The following is a 23,406-nucleotide window of genomic DNA, read 5'->3' on the forward strand; positions in this document are numbered from 1 at the left end:
CTTTAATTACTAAGGTGATGAAAAATAATTACAGAGGAAAATTCTGCAATCTCAGACTAGGCAAGAAATTCCCAAGGGAAAGTCATCATTATAACATCATCCATGTGTTGCAAAAGTCAGTTGAGGAACCCTTGGTGCTCTTGGCTCCCTTCTTTCCAAACCCTTGCTAGATGTATGGGGCACAGCCAGATGACTGAGCAGCTTCCCTGTCTTGCTTCTGAACACGATATATAGGGGTCCCCCATCACAGATGTGTCTCCTTTAAGAAATCAGGAAGTCAATATCCCTTTATGGTATAGCAGATGAGTTAAATATGTTTCAGTATGGCACATCAAGAAGCCGAGAGATACGATGCTCTGTAATTAAATAATGCTTTATATTGGTTCATAACAACGTAACACCAAGGCGACAACACCTGCCATTTTCATGCAAAGTAATTTACATAAACTTATTCCTCTACTTCTATACCTCCAGCTGCATTCCATAATTTATACAGACACACAAATTCTTCCCTCTGACATTAACAAGAGAAACGAGTTGAATAATCAGCTCACAGTATTAAGTGCATTGCATTTACTATCAAGCAAGCTTTTTTAGTTCAGCAGATGATTAATCTTCCCTCCACGGGTAGAGTACCAGGAGATGCAGAGAGTTGACAATTGCTCTCGGCTTCTGGCCCTGCACTCCATACGCTTACCTTGCAACAACAGCATTTGCTGGATCCCTCCAAGAGCTGCTCTAATTCATTAACCCAGCAAAAGAATTGGACAGCTTTCTGCCAGGTCAGTGAATTAAAGTGGCTCACGTAAGGAATGTCAAAGCCAGTAAACAGGAGTGGGAGTTTGCGCTTGGAGCCAGATCGCTCCTTTCTGACAGCAGTGAATCTTTAGATCAGCTCAGCTGCCAGAGGTACTGCAGCCTAATTAGCATCTCCACTTGCAGCTATCTGTGCTGGGTGTCTCCATTAGGGATAAGCACACTAATGTAAACCAAGGGGGAAGGAGGAAGAAATCAGGCAACCCAGCACCATAAGAAGTGAAATGCAGAGTGTCAACAATTTAAGAGACAGGCTGCAACAGGCAGACCGAGTAGGCCAAATATGGTCCGGTACCTCAGTCTATTTTTATTCCAGGTCTTTCAGCTGTGCTTTGGGACAGTATCAAGAGAAAGGACAGATGCTTGGAGATGAAGACCGGGAGACCCACATGCCAGGCAAGAAACAAAACCCCACAGATGAGGCTTGATCCTAAAATAAAAAAAGATTCCAAAATATTAAGCTGTTTGTATTACACCACCTATTGTGCCAATTTGTTTTCCATGCCCCTGCTCTGAGAGCTTTGAATGCTTTCCACTACACTCAGACCTCCAGAACCAAGCTCATCCTTAGCTGATGACACCAACCAGTCATTCCCCTTTGCTCCGGGCTTTCAGACTGCGTAGGAAGGCATGGACTTTGACTCTCAAAGTTTATTTTACTTAAGTTCACCGGTGATGTTTGACCCCAGGCTTCCAGACCACTGTCTGTTTATTAAACTCAGACACCACCGCCAATCTCAAATCATTCAATCTGACTTGCCTGCCAGAATCTTCCAAGTTTCTATGAAAAGGTGCTCCCACCCAGCGTGTTAGGGACCCCGTTATAGACCCCATTACATTGCTGCATAACATCTTACCAACCAGATGAAACTCGCCTTTCCATGAATGACCTTTAAGCCACCCCATATTCTCTATTACTTTTGCAATTATCCTAAAGGCTACCAACCTGAAAAGCAGGAAAACCCCGCCATCTGAGCACCCCTTTTGCTATCTCACTCTGTCCTGCCAACTGGACCAAGCACAGGCCTTGTTCTTAAAAGCAAGGAGACACTCTGTCCGTCTGGCTGAAGGAATTTCTGAATCATCCCATGGGAGCACAGGCTTCAAGTTGGCAGCTAAAATATCCACCGGCTGTTCGGTCTGGGGTATCGCCTTCACACACATGACAGCAGCTGCGCTTGTCAGTCGGAATAATGGGAGGGAAGGATCATACATCACCCGCGACGACTTTTTGCTCTATTAAAGTTAGCACTGTTGTTTGAGCAAGACAACAAAATGGTGAAAGGAAAAGATGCTTTAAAGGATAGCAGTCTAGTCCACATGGAGTGAACATGTATGTCAAACAAGTAATAACCAGCGTACGTGATGGACAAGATGCTTGACGTTAGCTGTAGATGTTCAAGGTGAAATAACCAACCCATTCTGCTGTAATTTTAATAGCATGCTTTAGCTTGAGTAACTACTGAGCCTTCTTCCATCCCCTAGTTTCTACATCATTATTCAGCATACTGAGGAGGAGAAAAGTTACAAGCAATTACATCCCAAGGCAGTCCACAGAATCAAAATAACTTCATACAGAGGAAGTGCTAGACAGAAAGATAAAGGGACTCAGAAGATCCAGGACCCCGTGCATGTGAAAGTCTGGCATGTGAAAGGCCCTTAGCTGAGGCACTTTCCTCCTCCCCCTGGATTTCTTCCTGTGCCACCATCTGGGATCCTCTGGGTTTGATCAGTCCCAGCCATAGCAGCAGCAGCAATGTGCTCGGCTGCGCCCTTACCCTTTCCCGGCTAGCTACGGTCTGCGAGCCTGACTCTGCACACTCGGCTCACACATCTTTAACCATGTCAAATGGTCAGACTAGACATGCCCACCTGTTTCCAACAGCCAGTACAAGCGTTAGGTGTTATTCAGCCTGTTCCTCAGATAACCCCTGCCAGTCAGGCTCCCTCCACAGCCTCCTGGCAACAACGTTGCCTCCCAGCAGTCTCCCAGCAACGCTCCCTCCCGCACAGATGGGCTCCCAGTCCTTCCTCGCAGGCTAGCCAGCCTCCCTGCGCGCTGTGGGCTCCTTGGAGCCGGCATTAGTTGATGAAACACAGAGCTCGGCCCTGCAGCGCCACGGAGATGGCTCCTAATATGGAAGAGGAGCAGGAGGGTTGGCAAGAGTTTACATCCAAGGTCAAGGCTCGCATCATTTCCATTAAAAAGAAACGCTCTTAAACTCCGGGCAAGGATGGGAACAGCAAAAATACATGGGGAATGCCACTGCCCTGTTTTATTATTCCCCGTTTCCAGCTTTCCCATCCAACTGGCAGTGCTCGAGATAGCAGTTTGCTGGAGACAGGCAGCCCAGATCTTACGGGCTGGAACAACATCGAACAATCTGGTACTAAAATGATGACTTGCATTTCTGCACACTGCACCAGCTCTAAGTTTTATTTCCAGCCTGATCTCTTTTCATCTACATTTCTGTTTGCTAAGTAAGGCACCTGAAGTTCCTTTTACGCACTGTCAATGTGCGTTACAGGGTTTGTACTCTTTTTCTTCTTTAAGATGCTGAAGTTGTGGCATTCCCAGGATGAACTCAAAGATATCTTATCGAAGTCATAACCAGCGGTGTCAACCGTGCAGCCACTGCCCACTGCAAAAGGAGCAGAGGTGCACAACGGGAACCATGCACACTCGAGCTGGCACTATCAGTTCTTCCAATCGTTGGCACTGAATTCACTCAGTACTTACTGCGGGAAAAATAATCTCTACGAACCAAACACCCAACTACAAGTAAAACTGAAAGCATTAACAGATTAAATCCGCCCCTGAGCACCGAAGGCTCTCACCATAAGGCTCTTTATTAGGAAGTTAAGTCTTAACAAGTGGCTTAAGGGGTGGATAAAGCTTCTCCTGGGATAATCTGCCAGCATGTTGCCCAGTGCCAGTTCCAGGCCATGGGAAGAAGAAAGCAAAAAAATACAAGGTGAAAATCTTTGTTTGGCAAATGGATGCCCAGTAGCTGACAGGTCCTCTCCTATCTTTGTCCCCTGAAGCTCCCTGCCGTCTTCAGAAAGTCAAAGAAAAGTATTTTTCTACTCTGCTAGCTTCCTGAAAACAAAACCACATTGGGATTACACCTGCAATGCATGTGCTCACCCTAATCCTTTGTACCGTCAACCTTCCAGAATTTGCCTCCATCACATTCATTTGAACCGTTTGCCAATTAACACAAGGTAATTAACACTTCTGTAAAGGACTGTCTTCGGACGATGCCACCATGGTAAAAACACTATGATACCAGGTACTACTGCTTTTTGCCGACACCTATTTACAAGGGGAACATGCACAAAGGGAAAGACAGGAACCTAGTAATGGAAGGTCAGAAGCTATGTTTTATTTATAATTCTCTCCTTTTCAAGTCTAACACTGATTTGCTGCATGCTTAAGAAACAGGCAGCAACCTAATCAACGGCTGCTTTTTCCCAAAGCACTGTGCTGCTCTCCTGGCTCTGCACCCTTCTGCACTTACTGCAAGAGATCCGTTCTGCGTGCTGGCTGTATTCGTGCTCTGCTCTCCATGCGGCTGCGTGCTTCCGTAGAGCGTCAGATTGTGCTCGCTGGTCTGGCCTGCATAGTCCTGAGTGTGTGGCACCCCATACTCTGTGGGAATCCCGTTCTGTGGGGGTGGCGGAAATGGGATTGTGGTGAATGGCTGCACCATTGCATCAGGAGTTGCTGCTGGCTCCTGGTTACCCTGAAGAAAGGGAAAAGGAGAAAACAGCTTTATGCTACAGAAGATGGATCAAAACATCAGCCTGAGAAATGATATACACAGACACACACGTTAATGTGAATATCCCACCGCCGCCACCATAATATTGCACAGTCTTCTATTTTCTTCTCTATCAAAAAGAGCATGCCTTGCTCCTCTGAACCGTGACACTGTTTTCTTAATCTTTTTTGGGCAACTTTCTCGCTACCAGGTGGCATATGAAGAACAAATTATGGGGCTTGCAAACTGCATACCCCTGTAATCTCACACAAGGCTTTACGCACAGTAAGGCATTATTCTGGAAGGGGGAAGAGGCACTGAAACATTGGAATGGAGAAGGAAACACAAACAGAAGAACAGGGTTCTTTAATATGCCTAGAAGTACCTTATCTGGGTCCATCTCCTCCAGCCTGACCCTCATGGCTCTGCTCACAAGCAAGCATATCATGTGGTTCAGAGCACACTCTTCTCTGTTGTGTTACAGTGAGAAAAAAGTAGTACTCGCTTTAAAACTGAACTGTGCAGCAGCCCCCTCTACTCTGGCAGCACTGAGTACAGAGCACAGGTGCTCAGGTACCAGTCGCTGGAATATCCCATTCACTTTGTGCTGACTGTGCAGAAGACACCGAAGAACTGTGGGACCTGAGTTGAGAACACAAGCCTGGAGCACACTCACTCTCTCCCCAGTCCTGAGCATCACTACCATCACAGAAGGCATTAGTTACCCACTCCTCCCTCAGCTTAGGGTATCCCAGAGACCTCTATGCTAGGACAGTGGACTTTTTAGCAGCTTTTAGCACTGCCTTAGATGTAGTTGACACCAACCAGATGACTCAGAAACAGACAGCTGACCATGCAAAAGATATCCCCAAAAGACAGTAAAAAAACCCTACCCTACCATGCCTGAAAACCACCCAAAGCAAACACAAAAGCATGCAGCCCTGCAGCCACTGCAGGGATCTCACCGAGGGGGGAGTAGGGAGCTGCATTCAGCCACCCGGGGCGAAGGAGAACAGCCTTGACATTGAAACCCAACCCTGGGAAGCCCCGGCTGCTGCACCGCTCCTACTGCTTCCACCACCACAGCAGAAAAAAAAACACACGGAAAAGATTTATGATAGGAGGGCTGTTTGATTTATGTGCGTGTCAACAGACTAATCCTGATTTTAAGTTTTGGCTGCTGTTCCAGCCCTGGGTCCTCCTCCACAAAGCCCGGAGGTGCTCAAGCCTATTCTGACACCAGCATGCTTAAATCAATGGAGTAAAAGAGAAGCAGACCTTATCCTGCGGATAGGAAAGGCAGAGTGGGAATTACCAAGCAGCCTTTCAGCAGAGAGCATGCAGGGGTTGACGGACCTCCACAGTGAAGCTGGACAAACCTTTCAGTCCCTTTATCAGCCTACCTGCAGCTTTCCCTTCCGGGCGAAGAAACAATGATAAATGCAGTGCACCTCCAGACTGGCTGAATCCCAAATTTGCTCTGACATTAGTCTATCTGGTCTGCCTCCCCTGGGGGCCACGTGGCCACGTGCTCCCGCAGCTGGGGAGAAGGAGAGGGAAGGGCATTCAATACCACTTAGCGGAGCTGAGCTGCAGCCTTGGCCCGCGCTGAACGACCGTCGGTTTCATTAACTAAAGTCCAGCCGATGCAAAGCTGCAAAGCCTTGCTGCCTGCAGAAACACAAAACTCCGCAGCCTTATCTGAGAAGGAAAAATTCAGGCAAGCATGCCAGCCACGGCCAGTGCTCGGTTCCTTGCACGCACTCCCCCGAGCAGGTGCAGCCCTGCGTCGCTTGTTAGCAGCTCTGCAGAGGTTTTTCACACACTGAGCACATTTTCCGAAAGCAGGACAAGGTTTTTTTTTTTCCCCCCTAAAAGGAGGGCAGCTCCACCAGCCCTCCACTTCTGCTCACTCCTTTGCCATTCTCCATTTCAAAGCAAGGAGCTTCTGATACGACCTAAACCATCATCAATCTGCAGGGCGAGTTTTACAAACGGGAGGGAGGAGAGGCTGAACTATGGCTATCGCACTGCAAACCAGGTATCAGCAACCCCATCGCTCACCTACTCGGACTATTTATCCCCTCTCACAACAGCTCCACTCCGTCCACATACTGCCTCCTTTTCAAGCTCTTTTGCTTACAATATTTCATTATATCCAATTGTCTGTGTGCTGCCATACAGCCCACGTTGTCTGCCCCTTTCTTGTGTTTAGAATAGGAGCTAAATATGAAAATGTTTTCTTTCTTTTTAAATTTCAAAAATTGGTAGGGTAACCCCAGGAAAGATGCAGTAGCAGAAACTATTTCCAATTTTCTTAGAACAAGCTACATTTACAAGCCAGTAGTACCCCGAGTAGGAGGAAGAGAATGCTAATTAGCCACAAACAAAACCTATTCTGCTGTCCTCTCAACGGTGCAGGGCTGCTCCCCAAAGGACATACTCCAGCATTTTGTTTAATCTCACTCTTAGATTACTTAAAATGCCAGCCCATAAACCTTATATAATCTTATTTTCAATGTTTTCACCCCTCAGTTAATACTGTTCCTTCCAGTTTAAACGCATTTCAACTTTTTAAATATTTTCTCTCCCTTCTTCAATTATCTACAAATGTTTGAAGGATGAAAAATGCTCTCTCTCTCTCTCCTGTTGCTTGTAGCATTTTGATAAGACATATTTATTTTGAGCTTAATTACACCTTGCAAGCCAAAATATCCTGGTAACTTTATTTATTACTTCTCTCTGACCTTCCTAAGATTTTCAAATAAGGGATTTCTGGTGCAGAATGAAATGTTTTTAATACCATTGTCACTCCCCCCTGCCCCCAATCACACTAACATGCAAAAATCATATCTTTTGTTACAAATGTATCCTTAATTTAATGTCTCGGGTTATCTGTAGATCTATCACCATTATGCTTGTCCAGGTTTCATCATCCCATGGAGTATCTGTATCTCAAATTATTTTTTTCTTGATATGATTACGTACATGTTTCCTGTCTGAATTTTTTTTTTCGTAATTTTAATTTCCTTTGATGCTTTCGAATTGCTTTTTTTCTGTTTCCACTAGTGTCTACAGAAAAGGACTCCTGATGAGATCTCTGCAGGTTTTGCAGCATACTGATATCCTCCAAATCCAGAGGAGATTCCACTTCTTCTGTTATTCTACCAAATTTCAACATTTACACAACACTTCATATTTTCAAGAACTAACACAGGAAAAAAAAAAAATCCCATTTATCTTCAAACATAGAACCTGAACTCCTTTCCCTATTTCTAACCCACCAGGGAAAAATCCTGCAGAGGCACTGCTTTTCCCACTTCTCAGGAGGTACAAAGAACATTCAGAAACCCCCAAACTTCCTGGTGAAGGTACCTGTGAAGGAGAGACTCAGCTGGAAGTATTTTGTCTATCCAATCTTGACAACATACCTCACTGCATTGCCAGTCCTGCCCGTTCTCTTAAACATTGACTCAAATGCAACAACAGACCGAGACGGATGTGTCCACCAGTATAGTCACCATCCCCAAACACATGCAAGGATGCCATCACAGGACTAGGAAAGGCCGGCTGCAGCTCCCCACAAAAACTATTGCTGTCTTCAAGTTGTGTGATGGCATGAAATAAATCTTAACTAATGTTCAGGAGCAGACACTTCTCTCAGCCACAATGCAGGGTTGCTGGCAATCTCCAGGAGGGGAGCTTGAGGGACATTTGGCTGCAGGAATAATTTCAGCAGTTCCAGGTTAACTGATTCCCTCCATGTGTTTGTGTTGCCATGCACCGACCACGCTAGCTGCCATCCCATGCTCACCAAACTGGGAAAAGCTGTTCAGTGCAACTGGAACTCAGTGTAATTAACACACGCTCCTTAAAAAAAGGAAGAAACTTCAGTACAACACATGGTAACCTATAGTTAAAAAAACCCCAGCAATTCCTATGTTTTCTATTAATTCTGTTGCTCTGCTCCCACAGAAATCACTCATTCACATCAGGTAGGAATTCAAAGCAGCTCCCCTCTTGCAAAATGTTGATATCTGATCGATCAGCACCCAAGCCCTCAGGGCACAAGAGGGATAGAGGATATCTGGGCTCCCCTTTCAGGTCCCTATTCTCAGCCCTACAAAGGTCCAGTCATGTCCTCACAGGTGCCAACTTCCTTCCTTAAGTCAGGGTTTTGCCTACACAGCTCAGTACAAACCCATCCCACGTTTTGTTCAACAAACAAATTTGCTAAACCAGTGAAAAATCCCTAATAGGGACAAATTTCTAAGAGTTTATGCAGCTTTAACTTAATTAACAAACTTTGTAGCTCAAAGCTAAGCAGAGGAACGGTAAGTAACCACACGTAGTGGTACCTTGCAGAAGGGTAGGAGCTGGGGACGACGTCTCAATGAGGAGCAACATGCTTCAGCAAATGCGACATAGGATGAATTCTTTCAGCAGACAGCAGGTGGTGATCCAAGATCACAGCACTGGAGTGCCAAGAGCGAACAGCAGAAATGCACACAAAGGCCTCCTACTTCCATAAAACTGTCAAAGATCAATCTATTTTGTGAAGGGCTGGTTTTGTTTTGCTTATTAGAGAAATGGGTGTAATTATAGGGATATGAAAGGAGCCTTACAGCAATGCAGCTCCAGATCGCTTCTGTATTGGTACGCCAGAAGATACATAGATATTAAAGCATAACCAATCAAATAAAAATTATAATCCTGGAAAAGCTAAACCGGTACAGTTTCTGTATAGACATTTCCATGCAAACTGCCATGAGGTAAATGGTCTGTGCTGTCCATAATCCTACTGCAAGTCATAAGCATCACAGAAAGGTGCAGAGAAATGCAACAGCATGTAAACATCAAATAATCTCTTAAAGATGCCTTTCAACTCTGGTAACCCCCAAATCATTGGGATAGATGTGATTATATATCTATTAGAAACTCTGTTCCACTAATAGGCATGCCTTCACTGAACTCATTTTATGAAACCTTGAAGCAACTGAGTTGCACCTAACGGAGGCAATTAACCTGTTTGTGAAGACCAGTGTGTTCCAGGCTACGACTGTTTGCTCTCTGCGCTAACCTAATCCTTTTCGTAAACAGCAAAAATGTTTGTCGCTCAGATCTGAAGAGCCTGGCGCGACTGTTCGACCATTCAACCTGGAGCCGCTGCCCGCCCTCAGCTCTCCGCATGAAAGGGATCCTTGTGAGTGAGGGGGATGCGGGGACCGCGCCGTCCCTCCTCTGACCCAGGTCACAGCCTCCTGCAGAAGAGGCCAAGCACTGCTCCTCGGCTGTACACAGACAAGAGAGAAGGGGCCTACCATACAACGCTGCTGCCCAGGAGCAAGAGAATAATAATAAGGAACATGGGCTGGGGTTTTTTTTTTCCTCCCTTCTCACAGCTGAACACAAATTAAGGTTGCTGTAGCAGGCTCCCCTTCCCAGCCCCTTCCAACAAAGCTTCCCCTCCCAGGGCTCCTCTGGCAGGAGCCTCGGTGGGGCTCGTGCTCTCGGCCGCGGCTCCAGAGGGGCTCTTGGCCAGAGCTGCCGCTGTCCCACCTCCAGCTGTGCACTCCTGCCCTCTCCCTCCTGCCAGCCACGGCGCTCCGTCCGCCCTCCGCTGAGCCGTTTCAGCACATATCCCAGGAAAAAAAACAACTCGCTTTTTATTGTCAGGTTAGTTTTGTTCCCAGTTAAGAGTGCTGAAATGGCTTGGCAAGGAGTTGGAGGAGAACCGGAGCCAGAAAGGAGAGAGGGTGGAGAAGCTGGGGAGGGAAGGGCCATGGGCACCAGCACTTGGATGAGCTCAGGCTGCCAGGGAGCAGCAGTCTCCACCACACATTAACCCTCTACCCAGGCAATCCCATAATTTGCCCGCTGATAACAAACATATCAGCAAGCAATTTCTTTGCAAATGGGAATGGATACAAAGCAGCGTGAGGGATGCTCCAAGACCCACAAGGAACTCAAGCATTCTCTCTTCCAGAAAACCACGGGCTGGGGCATCACACCAGAGATAAACCCCAACCTACACTGGTAGCTCTCACAGCATGTGGAACCTAAGCCTTGATGTTAAAAATTGTGCTTTTGCTCTTTAGGGTCGTGAAGATACTCAAACACAAGGCAAAGTGATGTACAGGATGATGAAGTGATGGCTTTCCAACTCCCCACTCATGCCAAAACAGTGACTTGACCACGCGAATCCTGCAGGTACCCACGAACATCATACAAGCTCTTTACCCCAAAACGCAGTGATAACACTTTCTCCGTCATGGCCATTTCATTACGGATTAGTTTCTGAATGGGAAGAATGGGTACCATTTCTGAATGGGTAAAATGCCTACGGAAAGGAAGTTTGGAGGTGAAAAGGATATATACAAAGGATATAACCATCCCGTATTCTTCATCTTTGTACAAACCTGTTCCTGGATTCAGAGGGGTATGTGACCCTAACCTGACACCCACAGTACATACTACAAAGGCATTTCTGTTACTCCAGAGAGCAAGACTGGCATGTCTGTCTGTCGACCCACACTGATAAAATCAACGCTCTTTTTCTTGATGTGGGTTGATCATAAACGCACCTTGAAGAGGACCACAGTAATAAGAGGTTTTGTATTTCATCTGCACGTCTGGAGCTTGATCTTCATTTGATCTATGACATATTGGGGTAAGAGAAAAGAATGCTGGATTTTGACTCTACTACTGCGGACACAAGAGCAATTCCTCCTGAATCCTCCCAAAAGCATTGCTTCTACCTATGAGTGCAAAAGTTTGGTGGAGTTTTATGCTAGTTTTGTTAAAACAGAGGAAACTTTGTGTGTATGCATTCTTTTTTTGAATTTAAATCGGAGATAATCATTTTAGGAAACGCTTTTTGCATTTGGTTAACTTAAGCCTAAATAAGCTAATCTTCCACCAGGGGAAAAAAAAGGGGGGGGAGGGGGAAGGAGGAAAAAAAAAAAAAAAAAAAAGAGATGCCTGCACTCAAGCTTGCACCTAGCTAACCATTTAAAGGCATGTTTCCTTCAACTTCCTGGTGCAAGCTTGCACTAGATTATCTAATCTTGCCCTTCCTTCTCCTAGATATGTAAAGCAAGGGAAGAACAAGTTATCTTCCAATATGCACTCTATCATTCCAGGCCACCAAAAACTGTTCTGTAAAATAAAACAGCTGGCCTTATTTTTTTTCAAATGCATTTAAAAACTTTATGGAGAAGTTGTTTAAGTCCCTCTGTTGTAGGAAAGGATGAAAGAAAATTACAGTCTTTTCTTACTTGTACACACAGGAAGCACTCACTCATCCCCATGCTGTCATTATTTCCAGTAATGGTCAACTTTTGCTCTATCCCAATGCACAAACGCAGGCTGTCGGTGCTGAATGCGTACACGCTTAATTAAGAAGCCCCTAGGCAACCTGCAAAGAAGCTTCCTGTTGGATATAGCCAAAGCTTTAGAGTTACACAACATTAATAAGGCCCAGAGCCACATCTACTTACCAGCCTGAAACATACCTTTCAGATTTTAAAAAAGCACTGATTTTCTGCTCCTGAAATCTACATTATTCCCTGTTCCAAAAAAAATAGTTAAATGTTACTGGCACGAAGGCGTCCCAACAAACGCTTTCAATCAATTCACGCTTTCTGGGGTTGATTAGAAAGAGAGAATTGTGCTTCAAGAGACGACATCGAGGTCTCAACATCTGTTTCCATTCCATATTAGGAATGAAACTACCTCCAAGAATTATTGGGGAGAAGGGGGTGGGGCTGTGGAACAAAGGAAAAAGTCACCAGGATGGATACGTCCTCAGCAGCAGAGCCAGCAAGTAAGAGAAAGGCTCAGGCTCAATTTTTTTGTTCCAGATCAGCCCTTTAGCACCTACCCTGGCTGTGTTCTCCCCACCTCTGCAATATTCCAAGTGAATATTTTCCACTTCACATTCAGAGTCAAACATTCTTGGGAAAAAAGATTTCCATAAGACAACTAGCTTTCAACAAATCAGTATGAAAATAAAGTCTCAAAATATTACAAACTTAGTCTTACATTAATCCACTGGGCACCCGGAGTGGCAGAAGCATCTCCCACACAAGTGAGATTACTTTACTGTTGGGCGAAGAGGGTTAACTTTCTTCTTTTGGACCAGAATTCAAATGAATCATAGCTAAGAAACAGTGTGCTGCAGATGTGCCGCGTATGTTTAATCCAAGCTAACTGCGATTAGCTTTTCAGCATATTAGCAAACCAATCACACTCACAGTTGCATGATTGCGGATCCTCACGCAGGGAGGCAGCAGGAACCAGAGGCCAGTGGTGGGGAAGGAGTGTGTAACTGTTCTTTCAGGAGTGGTCCATGGTTGCACCTGGGCACTCATGTCCATGACTCTAAGATGGCACAGAGGATCTGCCTGTGTTGGTTTTCTGCCTCACTCCTGACCACTAACCAGTGGTTCCTGGTGCTGCTCAGTAAAAGGGCTGCAGAACATGGAAGTATAACAGGGAAGAAAATCCCACCTGGTCCTGTGGTAACTCTTGACCAGGCTGTCAGGGTAGTGTCACAGCTACTGTCACCTCAGCTAATTCTGCAATCAGATTGCTCACTTCAGATGGCTTTGTTTCAAGGAAGACGGTAGCTCTCCAGGTGACGTACTTCTAAAAACCCGTATCTGCTTCTCCAACCCCAATCAGGTACCTGAGCTGGACTGATAAGCAATTTTTCATCCCATGTCCTTGCTCTGCGAATGGACCATTGCCCTGTATCTGCAAGTACATCACCAAATCTCAGTGAGTGTGGAGAGTTATTCCTGCAACCTCAAGAATTCAAACTGCTTTCCTGAATGTTTAAATCCTCATGAAGCTCATTCAGCCCCACAGAAAGATTTCTATCTACTTTAGTCACAGGAACTTTTCAAAGCCCTTACTCTGTGACGCAGCTATCTGTAATAGACTCTTCCAGATCTCTCTATATATCCAGTACTCTTCCAGGAAGGATTTTGAAGATCATTTTTGGCATCAGGCTTCCCTGTCCCCCTCTCCCCTGCTGTGAGGGGAATGAGCTGAAGGCGGTACTGAGCTGTGCAGAGGTGCTACTCTGAGCTGTCTTGGCTCCTGGAGGATGGACAAACCTCAAAGCCCCATCAGGCAGCTTCACTTACACAGCACTTACACAGGCCCCTTCAATTCCCCCCATTTCAGTGACCAGCAAGGAAGTCCTCCCGCCTGCCTGCAGTGATTCCAGCACCTCACAGGGAAAAGCAGCCCTGCCTCCACTGCCAGTGCAGGAGGAGGAGGAGGAAGGGAGAAAGCGCTGGGAAGGGGAGAGCACATCTGGAATCAATTGGAGAGCGCTGAATGCCTCGGAAAGAACTGCAGAGCTGGCAGAAACCATAGCGAGGAGCCACACGTTCGGACGTGACTATGGAGCAAAGGTGGGGGACGAGACGTATACAGCATACTTAAACACAAAACCAGAACTCCTCTTGGGGCTCTTTTTTTAATGCAAGCAGCTAAACGTCTCAGCCCTGTCACATTTTCACTGCCACTGGCCTATCATGGGTACGGTCAGAATTCAGTACAGAAGATAGGGGATGAGAGGCGCACAGCCTCAGCCGAGGCAAACAGGACTCATCTGTGACTCGAGTGCCAGGACTCAGTAACACAGCAACAATATTACATCAAGCTGCTCTCAGGGTGCGGGGCGGAGGAAATCTGTGACTGACTTGGCACATGCTCGAGAACAGAAATTTGACGGTTTAAAAACGCAGATTTCTTCCCACAGTTACTTTCCATTCAAGCAATGCATTCTCCTATCTCCTGCTACTCATTTGTTCCAAGAGGAGTCTTCCATTTTCAAGGAAGCCTCCACTATGTGTCCTGGAAAGCAGAGGTTCTGGAAAGGAGCAGAGGGTCATGGAGAAGCAATTCACCAGTGCAGCAGCCTGGTACAAAGAATGACTACAGCTGTTCGGATATATGACCAAGAGGTAAGATGCGGGAAGCATTGCTACTTTGGTACATGGCCTCAGCCAGTTGAAAAATAAGGTACGTGCTTCCACATACGAATTGTAAAAAGGGAATTAAAAAACTCAGAAAGGAACATGAAAGAGCCACAAAAATGACCACAAGACTGGAAAAAGCCACATGGCTGTACACTGAAAAACCTGAAAAGCCCCATCTATTTTGCTTATAATTTAAAAAAAATTAAGTGGCAACTGATTATTTTGTGAAAGTATATTAATGGTAAGGAAAAAAAAAAGTAGGCACTAATAACATTTAATCTAATGAACAAAGGCATCAAGAAAACCAATAGCCAGAAGCTGAGTCTGATAAATTCAGCTCTGGTAAAAGACACCATTTTGTTTTGTTTACTGATTTCTAAATGACAGTCATTAAGTCAGCTGGTGAGAAGGGCTCACTCCTTTCCATCTCTCCATGCCTTCATGCTGAAAACATTATGTCATTCAAAACAGAGGTACCTGAGTGAGACATAATGGCCTACAACGCACACATGGCCAGAAGAGACAATCTATAGATCATTTGTCCAGATCTATAGGACGATAATCTGGAAAGCTAAGAAGAGCTGGTGGAAGTCAACGCACATAAATTAAAGATTAAACTAAGCAGCAGACACATTTATAAGTAAAATGACTTCACCTCATGGAGAGGAACAAGCTATTGAGAAGTATAGGTGCAGTTTCGTGTACCACCTAATATGACAAACTACCAACTGGCCTCAGAAGCAGTGGCTCTGCTTCCCTCCCTGGCTGTTGTAAGATCTAGTCATGCCACAGCCATAGCCAGAAAATTAATCCAAACAATAGTCATCTGTTTGGTCATAAACTGAACTGTCTCGCTTTATATCTGCCTAAGCACGATGCCCAAAGCGATGAGGAGGTTGAACATATGGCCAGGGCAGAGAGACGAGGGGGACTATTCTTCTCACAGCAGCCCATAGTTACGCTACATTAAGCGTAACTTGAAAATGCACCTGAAAGCCACTTCATCCCAGAACAAGAGGTTACATGGACATTTAGCATATGTTATTGCCACTACCTGCTTCGCTCATGCTTAACTTTTAGAGTGTCCCCATGTAAGCCAGCATAATGGTGGTTTATACACAGTGAATTTGTCAAGTATCTCAGGAAAGATTTCCCCTTTGTTATAAAATCCTTTTAAAACCTCTTTCCCCGAGGCCTTCCAGCTAACGTATGTTTACCAAATTCCTGCTGTAACCACGAACCAGCACAGACTTCTCCCCTACAGAGGCCACCTACACGGCTCAAAGGTGAAGCCTGAGGTCAGCAGTGCATTTGACCACCTTTCAGATGGCTCCTCCTGGGCTGGCTGTTGTTAATGCAGCTACTGCAGCCCCTGTGCTCAGCACCATCTTTGGAAGCATGCCGCTCTCCCTTGTCACCACCACATCAACGCCTTGGTCACATAAAACACATGTGGGTTTAACAACAGTGATATATCAAATATTCACATTAAACTATTGCATATTACTGGTAGTCCCACTTTTAAACTGCTCTATTTTACTGAAAGTAAATCAATAAACCTTAAAAGCTGAATTGATATAAGAGCATCTCACTGCAGTGGCATGCCTGTCAGCATCTGCAGTTCCATTAATATGTTACTGCATGAGTTCCCATGAAATTTAGCCCTCCGTAATTCCCAGCAGACCTCCACCTTCCACAGCCAAGAGCATTAAAGGTCCTTTTTTATCCCTCCTCGCTCTGTTTGTCTGCTCACACCTACAGAAAGACAAGAGAACAGGCTACGCAAAACTTAAAACCCTTTCAGCCAGTTGGTCTCCCCTTCTGTACATCCCCTTTCATGCACACAGTGTCAGGCTAAACAAAGCCGCTCGCTCCAGGATACAGGCCTGGAAAAAAAGCATTAGCATCTGGCAACCAAGAGCAGCACCCTGGCATATGAGCCTGAGAGCAAACCCAAGTCTCTGGCATGAAGAGGAAACACCAAGACGTACGCCTGACTGCTCCTGTCAATCTTGCAGTGGGGGAATGCCTGGTTTTGGGGTTTTTTTTAAATATATTTTTATCATATTACTGAAAGGAAATGCCAGGGACTGCTGCAGCCCCTGTCCCTTGAGGCTCTGCTGCTGCCATCAGGCTGTGCTGCCTTTGCAGCAATGAATATTTAAACAGGGCAATAAATATTTCAGAGCACATTCATCCCGATGAGAAGTCTACTAGCATAAGAGAGATGAGACAACCACGCAGGGCCGGGACCGCTCCCTGTTCTGCCCCTGCAGCTCCCGCACTGCCTGCCCTCCCTTGGCCCTCCTTCCCTCCAGCCCTCAACAGGCACCTGAGAGCCTCAAATATTCATGAGGCTCATATTACTTTCCAAACAGGCAAAAACACCGTGAAAAAGTAAAAAGGTGCTCTGCTTTCCAGAGAGGTGCAGAACAGCTACCACATGCTTTGCTTTCACCTCTCATGGGCCTCTGGCTTTTGGGTGTAGTGGTCACACTTGGGGAGAAAATAATATGCTTTAAGACCCACAGGGTCTTAAATCTTTTAATATTGCACCTTGGAAGAGCAAAAAACCAAGACCACCAAACCAAAAAGCTCGACCAGCGCCTGGTCAAGCAAGAAAGTGTGAAAGCCTGTCTCTTCCCTCTACAACTCCCTCCCTTAATTTCAGCAGTGCGTTTACTTGGGCATTTCTTGGGTGCTAGCAGCTCTGCTGGGCTCTCTGTGGGATGCTAACAGATGTACACAACTTGGCCATCACTGGCACAAATAAAATCAGCCAGAAAACAGGTTTAGGACATAACAGAAAATGCATTCATTTACTCAGCTGTCATCTGCATGCCGTTCATGTACTGGGGGCTATTTTGACTTTCACAGTGCTAAAAACTTGGGTTTTTAACTAGGACCTTAGCTATGCTCTCACCTATAAAGAAACTTCTTTTTTTAAAGACAATTTCAGGGGGTAACTAAAATTTTGCAGTAAATTTTGGAGGAAATCAAAATTACTTATAAGACACTTGTTCAGGATCAAATTTATAGGGCCATAAAACCCATGGCCATGCTTAAAAATGGACTTTCACACCAGCTTCCACTGCATATCTCACTAGATTCAAAAGACGTAAGATATTTGCTGGTCACACAATATATGGAGAAGCCTTCAGAAAACAGTTAAGCCTACTCTGGGTGAAGGGAAGGCAGAAAGACACCATCACAAAGAGCAGCCAGCAGGGAAAGGGTTATCCTAAGTGACAGGCACAAGCTATCCTGCCCTGGCTAACTGAGCTGCACCAGGGCATCTCCTTTCCAGGTAAAGGCTGTAAGTAATAGTATATAAAGAGAGAGGCATCTCTACCTTTCCTGGTGCCCACGTTTTAAAAGATGATGGTAACTAAACCACCATCTCAATGTGTCACATGTTCTCAAAGATGCCTCTCGGACTGCGCAAAGAGAAGACACTCCTCGTACCTGGATTCTGGCCCAGCTTAAGGTACAAGTTGGGCACCAAATGGTTCAGCCCTGTCACGGCTTGGACACAGCAGGGCACTTGCAAGGGTATGCAACAACTCAGCAAGGTCTGCAGATGCACAATCTTGGATTAAACTGCTAAATTCCCCTGCAGACTCATTTCAGCTGCTTTCAGACCTTTGAAGGGGAACAGCCAGGTCTTTGCTATGCGCAGAAAGGGCCCTGCAGCACATCAAGAGTGAACTTCCTACCGCAAGCCAGAGCTCCTGCTATTTCATCCATGGTCCTCATGGTCAAGGGAAGAGACCAAGGCAGCATCCGGGTGCTGCAGAGCCTGCTTGGGATGGCTGGTTTCCTATTAATGAAATTCTCTCTCATCCCCCTGCTCTATGGCACGAATTGGCTCCAAAGTGAAGTACTGAACTGTCAAACAGCAAAACCTCTCTCCAGATAGCATTTCAAGGAAAAGCAGCTGCCTACTGAGCAGGTGGATCAATCACCTGCCACCACCCTCTGTCCCTTCTGACCAAAGGCTCCTGGAAGAGCAGCAGCATCCCTCCTTCAAGACTGGCCATCAGCCGTGCAACCAAAAAGATGCTGTTTATATTAAAAATATAAAATAGCAATCACAGCAGTGTAGTTCAGAGAGTGACAACAATCCCGCTGCTTTGCCAGCAGCGAGTCCTGGGATTTTACATCTTTGCTCCTAACCACCACCCCAACTGTCCTTCATATATCACTAAAACTAAAGGATCCAGTCAGAAGTCAGACCCAACCTGGCCCAAAAAACACCTTGTACTTTCCTATCCTATTAACAGACCTCATACACAGAGGAAGCAAAATATCCTGGAAGATGAGCAATTACCTCACCAAGTAATTTAGAACAGGAGCCACCATTTTGCAGCAGACATCAAAATAATGAGTGCTCCTCTGCTGACTGTGCAGCTCTGTGTTATTCCCATGATGGGCCGCATACCCAGCAGCACACTAACATGGAAAAAACCAGCACCTAATCCCAGGCAAGAATGAAAAGATAATGTTTGCTACAATACAAAAAGTGTTAGGAAGGAAAACAACATTTAATCCTGTGGCTCCTGAGGACCTCTCATGACTCAGAAAATAAATGCAAACAGATGAAAAAGTTAATTTGGATCATATCAGCCCCACTGGCACGCAAAGGGCAGAGCTGGCACCCTGGGGAGAGGGAGGGAAAGATTTGCCAAAGATCAGGTTACTATCACTGACAGCTGACCTAAAACACCACAAGATTTCAGCAGATTCTGCCAGTCCTTCTAATTTTCAAAGGTGCAACCGCCTCCTTTAAGAGATGAGATGTGTGAAACGCATAACACTGTAACTAAGGTCAGGAAGGAAGGAGATCCTGAAGCATAAGTATATAAGCGGACAAGATGATAATCCTTACTGCTCTAGAACGAGCACAATTAACTGAAAACAAGAAAGCAGAAATGAATTGTTCCTTTGAAGATGTAAAAGTTTTGATCCGAAGCAATAAGGACATAAGGAACCGGAATCATTTCTCATCAGTCTGAAGCTACTGCATGGAACAGACAGACGGACAGTTGCTCTGTCCTACAAACATGCTACATACATTACAGCTGTCCTTCTGCAACCCAACACACTTTTGGCTTGGGAAGCCGGAGACCCAGCTTGCTGGATGGGATCCACGCAATCATCCCCCAGATGGGCAGGACAGCCCACAGACATACTTCATCACTGTCAAACCTGAGAAATGTTCTTCAGCATGAGCCCTCAGCACTTGGTTTTAACTTCATCTTGTTTGAAGGGATCTGAACTGTCCCGCTCTGCTGGAAGCGAAAGGTAGGCAACACAGAACTTACAGGACTAGCCAGGTGCCGAATGCAAGAACAAATCAGTGCTCTGTAACCTGTTTTTCTGTTCTGAGTGATCCTTTCCAACTTCATGCATCCAGGCTGGTAAAGCTCATCACAAACTAAGCATTGTTTGTGTCCTATTAAATTTTTAGGAGGAGTTAATATTCAAAAGTGGCCAATGACAGTATGAGTACTGGCCCACAGCAGCCAACGTATTTATTGTTACTTGAAGTCCCTTTGCTTTGTTAGACCTTCAAAATGCACTAGAAGATTCACAGGAAGACTGATACATGTGAAAAACTTCCTTTACATCATTTAAGCTGAAAAATGCTCTTATAGCTTCCCCTCACACGTCCAGGACATAAAGCCGTGCCAGAATCCCAGAATTTGGCACCACAGGGTATGAGGACCACCCACATTTTATAGCTGTGGTCGATCTTGGTTGATCACAGAGGGAATGGTTTGAGCAACTGCCTCTAGCTTTGTGCTCTGCTTCTGCTGGGTACTACCAACATCACACCTAATTAACGGGCTCATCTCCATGCACTTCAGCAACAGCAGGACTAACGCACCTGACCTGACCTGGGCAGGTGAGCAGCTCACACAGGCACAGTAACCCCTGGCAGAAAGTTGGGATGGACACAGCTGAGGGCAATTCCCAAACCACTCCACAGCTGGATTGGCTGCAGGAGGCCCAGCCCCACACTAACACTCTTCTGCTAGGATTGCCAGAATAGTTGCCAAGAGGCTCATCACAGCTCTGCTTTTAAATCGTGTCAATCAAACGTGGTTCTTTTCTGCCACCACCTTCTTTTCTCCTAGATTTAGGCCAGACAGTATCTCAGAATAATTGTATGGTGACACACAGAGCCTCACAGCTAACCTAGAGGCCTACTACACTTTTGAAAGCCACTACAGTCCTCTATAAACCCCCTAGAAGAATGAAATTTATCTTCCTCTATGCTCCTCCAAAACATTAAGAAATTCCTATTACTCAGCTCTAGCTATTCTTCTTCTCTGTGTTACAAATAACATAGCTCAGAGTTTCCTACCCGCCCACTAAAAAAAGCCACTTTGGCTTTCTCGATACTTCTGCTTTAAGCAGAGGTCTGGCTGGGACACGCGTTCTTGGCCACGTGGCTGAGCTGCCAGGCAGGACCCCGGCCACCCATCAGGCAGGGAGGCTTGGAGCTGGCAGGCAGGAGGCAGGGCAGGCACAGATCCGAACGGAGAAGCTCAAGTCTGAAGCCTCTGGTGCAGCTTTCTCCTGACTTCTGTGCCCCTCTTGCAGTAACTCCTGCAGCTCATTGTCAAAACCAATTAAAAGTACTCCTAACAACAACTTTTAAGTCCTGAGAAAGCACATTTGAGCTGAAAGGGACAGTACCATCACCGCCTCTCTTACCTCCTCACAGCAGGGCTTGTTTCAGGAGGACCTTCATTTTGTCTATGGCCAAAGTTGCCATCAGGCTGCTCAAAGCTACAGTTTCAGACTTGATGGAAAACATGGCTCAGCGATCTTTAATCTGATTTAACCTGATTTATTTAGACTCATCTCATTGAATAAGAAAAAGCATTTAGAAAACTTCCTTTCTGATGGAGCATCGAGATCTCTGCAGTATTTTTTCCACCTTTCTGAAGTCCATGCTACCAGCTAAATTCATTCTCACACCCCTTGCAACATTTTGACCAAAAGAAGCTTTGAAGATCTAGAGTCCCTCAGAAAATTTCTCTGAGGATGAAGGTTCGCAACTGGCTTTGGATGACCTAAATTCTTTCTGCCACCAAGACGGTCAGTCCCTCCTTGACCACACCTCTTCATCAGTCACACATAGTATATGCCCATTCACAGCCTGTCACCTATGTCCCTGTGAAGGACACCTGGAGCATGGAACTGTCCCAAGTTCTCACCACAGCCTCCAGTCACACCCTCACCTTCCTCATTCCTGTTTCTCACCACTCTACACCCTTTGCCACAGACTGGCTCCATCACATGGTCTAAAGTGACCCCCCAAAACCATCAACAATCTCCCTCCCCAACCAAACCAACCTTTTATATAAGGGGGACTCCTAGAAGTACTTTTCCTCCCCTTCCCACTGCTTCAAGACAGAAGAGAGCTTCATCCTGGAATGGGGTGGAGGCAGACCAGAAAATGGTTTTGCAAAGCAAATGTAGCAACATCAAACAGCTTCATCATACAAAGAAAAGCAAGGGGAAAAGTTAAAGCAAACTAATGCACATTAAATATTTGAACACTAAGCAAAGCTAACATACCACAATACCTTATAGTCCAACCAACAGTCAACAAATTGACTAATTCACTAATTTCACCAAATTACCACGCTCTTCCTCCTCTACCTCCTGATTCAGCCCGGAAGGATCCTTTGTAAGATAACATAGATCTAAAACTCTGCTTGTTGAAACTCTGAAATCCTTTCCCCTGCTACCCTATTTATCTCAACCACATTTTACAAAGCAGGAAGGGACACACGCCAGGAAACAAAAGCCTTTCTTACTCCCGCGCCCTAATATTCCTAAGTACTTTGCATAATTGTTCAGTTTTGATAACCTCCTTTCATATGCTGCAATAGCAAAAATAAGAAAAGCTACAAAGAACAACAAATCAAATTAAGGGTTTCACTCTTCATGGAGGGTACGTGAGACAAAGGAGGACTAGTACTATCCAAGAAATCCAAACTCCTCTCCAAGACATTTTTAAATCAGTCTTTTTAAGTAATTTAAAGCAGGTTTTCCTATTAGGACTGGAGGGAGAGCATAGGCTTCAGATAAGGAGCCTCAGTGAGACCCAATAGGTGAATGATGGTCTATGCACTGCATAGGTCAAACTCTGATTATCTAAATCTTGGTTAATCAAAAGCAATTATCTGAAAGTCAAATATGCCCTCCAAGTCAGATAGCTCGGTGAGACCAGGACTTATAAAGCACACAGAAATCCTAAACTCCACAGGACCACAACTGCAGAGACTATGAATTTTAAGCAGGATAACCGGGAGGACAGTTCAGAGGGTTTTAACCGTACTCAAGACTCCCAGCCCGAGGGCAGTCTTCAGAAGCGGCTAGAAGATTATCCTCACAATTACTCGGACATTTTTGGTGTCTCCATGCACCCTCAGATTACAGGCTACTTGGAGTGCAATTCCAGTTAGGTATTTAGAGACCACTCAGGGTGAAAGTCTCCATTACAGGCAGGGCTGGTAGAGCCAGGCTGACTGATACTTCCCATTGTAAGACCCTGTTTTCAGTTGTTTATAATTCTGAGAAAGCATTCAAACTGAAATTTTTTTCATGCTATCTGCATTTGATTTCGGGGTTGGTAATTTTTTTTGCTACTTCAGCCATATCAATCCAACCCGAGAAAGAAGTAGGGGGAATATTTTGTCTTGTTTATGATTAAGGGGAAAAAAAACCCACCCCACACACTTTGAAAAGCCTACAAGGACTTCATATTTAACAGAAAATTTTGCATTTCAGGAATCTGTATTTAGCAACCA

General features: G+C 45.4%; 1 protein-coding gene across 2 annotated transcripts in view; it reads right to left on the reverse strand.

The window, feature by feature from the left end:
- Positions 1 to 23,406, reverse strand: part of RBFOX2 (RNA binding fox-1 homolog 2) — a 172,707-nt gene that overhangs the window by 53,317 nt on the left and 95,984 nt on the right. For both annotated transcript variants that reach the window (XM_050894258.1, XM_050894266.1), the window contains exon 3: positions 4,338 to 4,562. In XM_050894258.1, coding sequence (XP_050750215.1) covers positions 4,338 to 4,562 — 225 coding nt within the window. The remainder of the gene's footprint in view (positions 1 to 4,337; positions 4,563 to 23,406) is intronic.

The sequence above is a fragment of the Gymnogyps californianus genome, chromosome 1 (genome assembly GCF_018139145.2).
Source record: "Gymnogyps californianus isolate 813 chromosome 1, ASM1813914v2, whole genome shotgun sequence".
NCBI classification, from domain to species: Eukaryota; Metazoa; Chordata; class Aves; order Accipitriformes; family Cathartidae; genus Gymnogyps; species Gymnogyps californianus.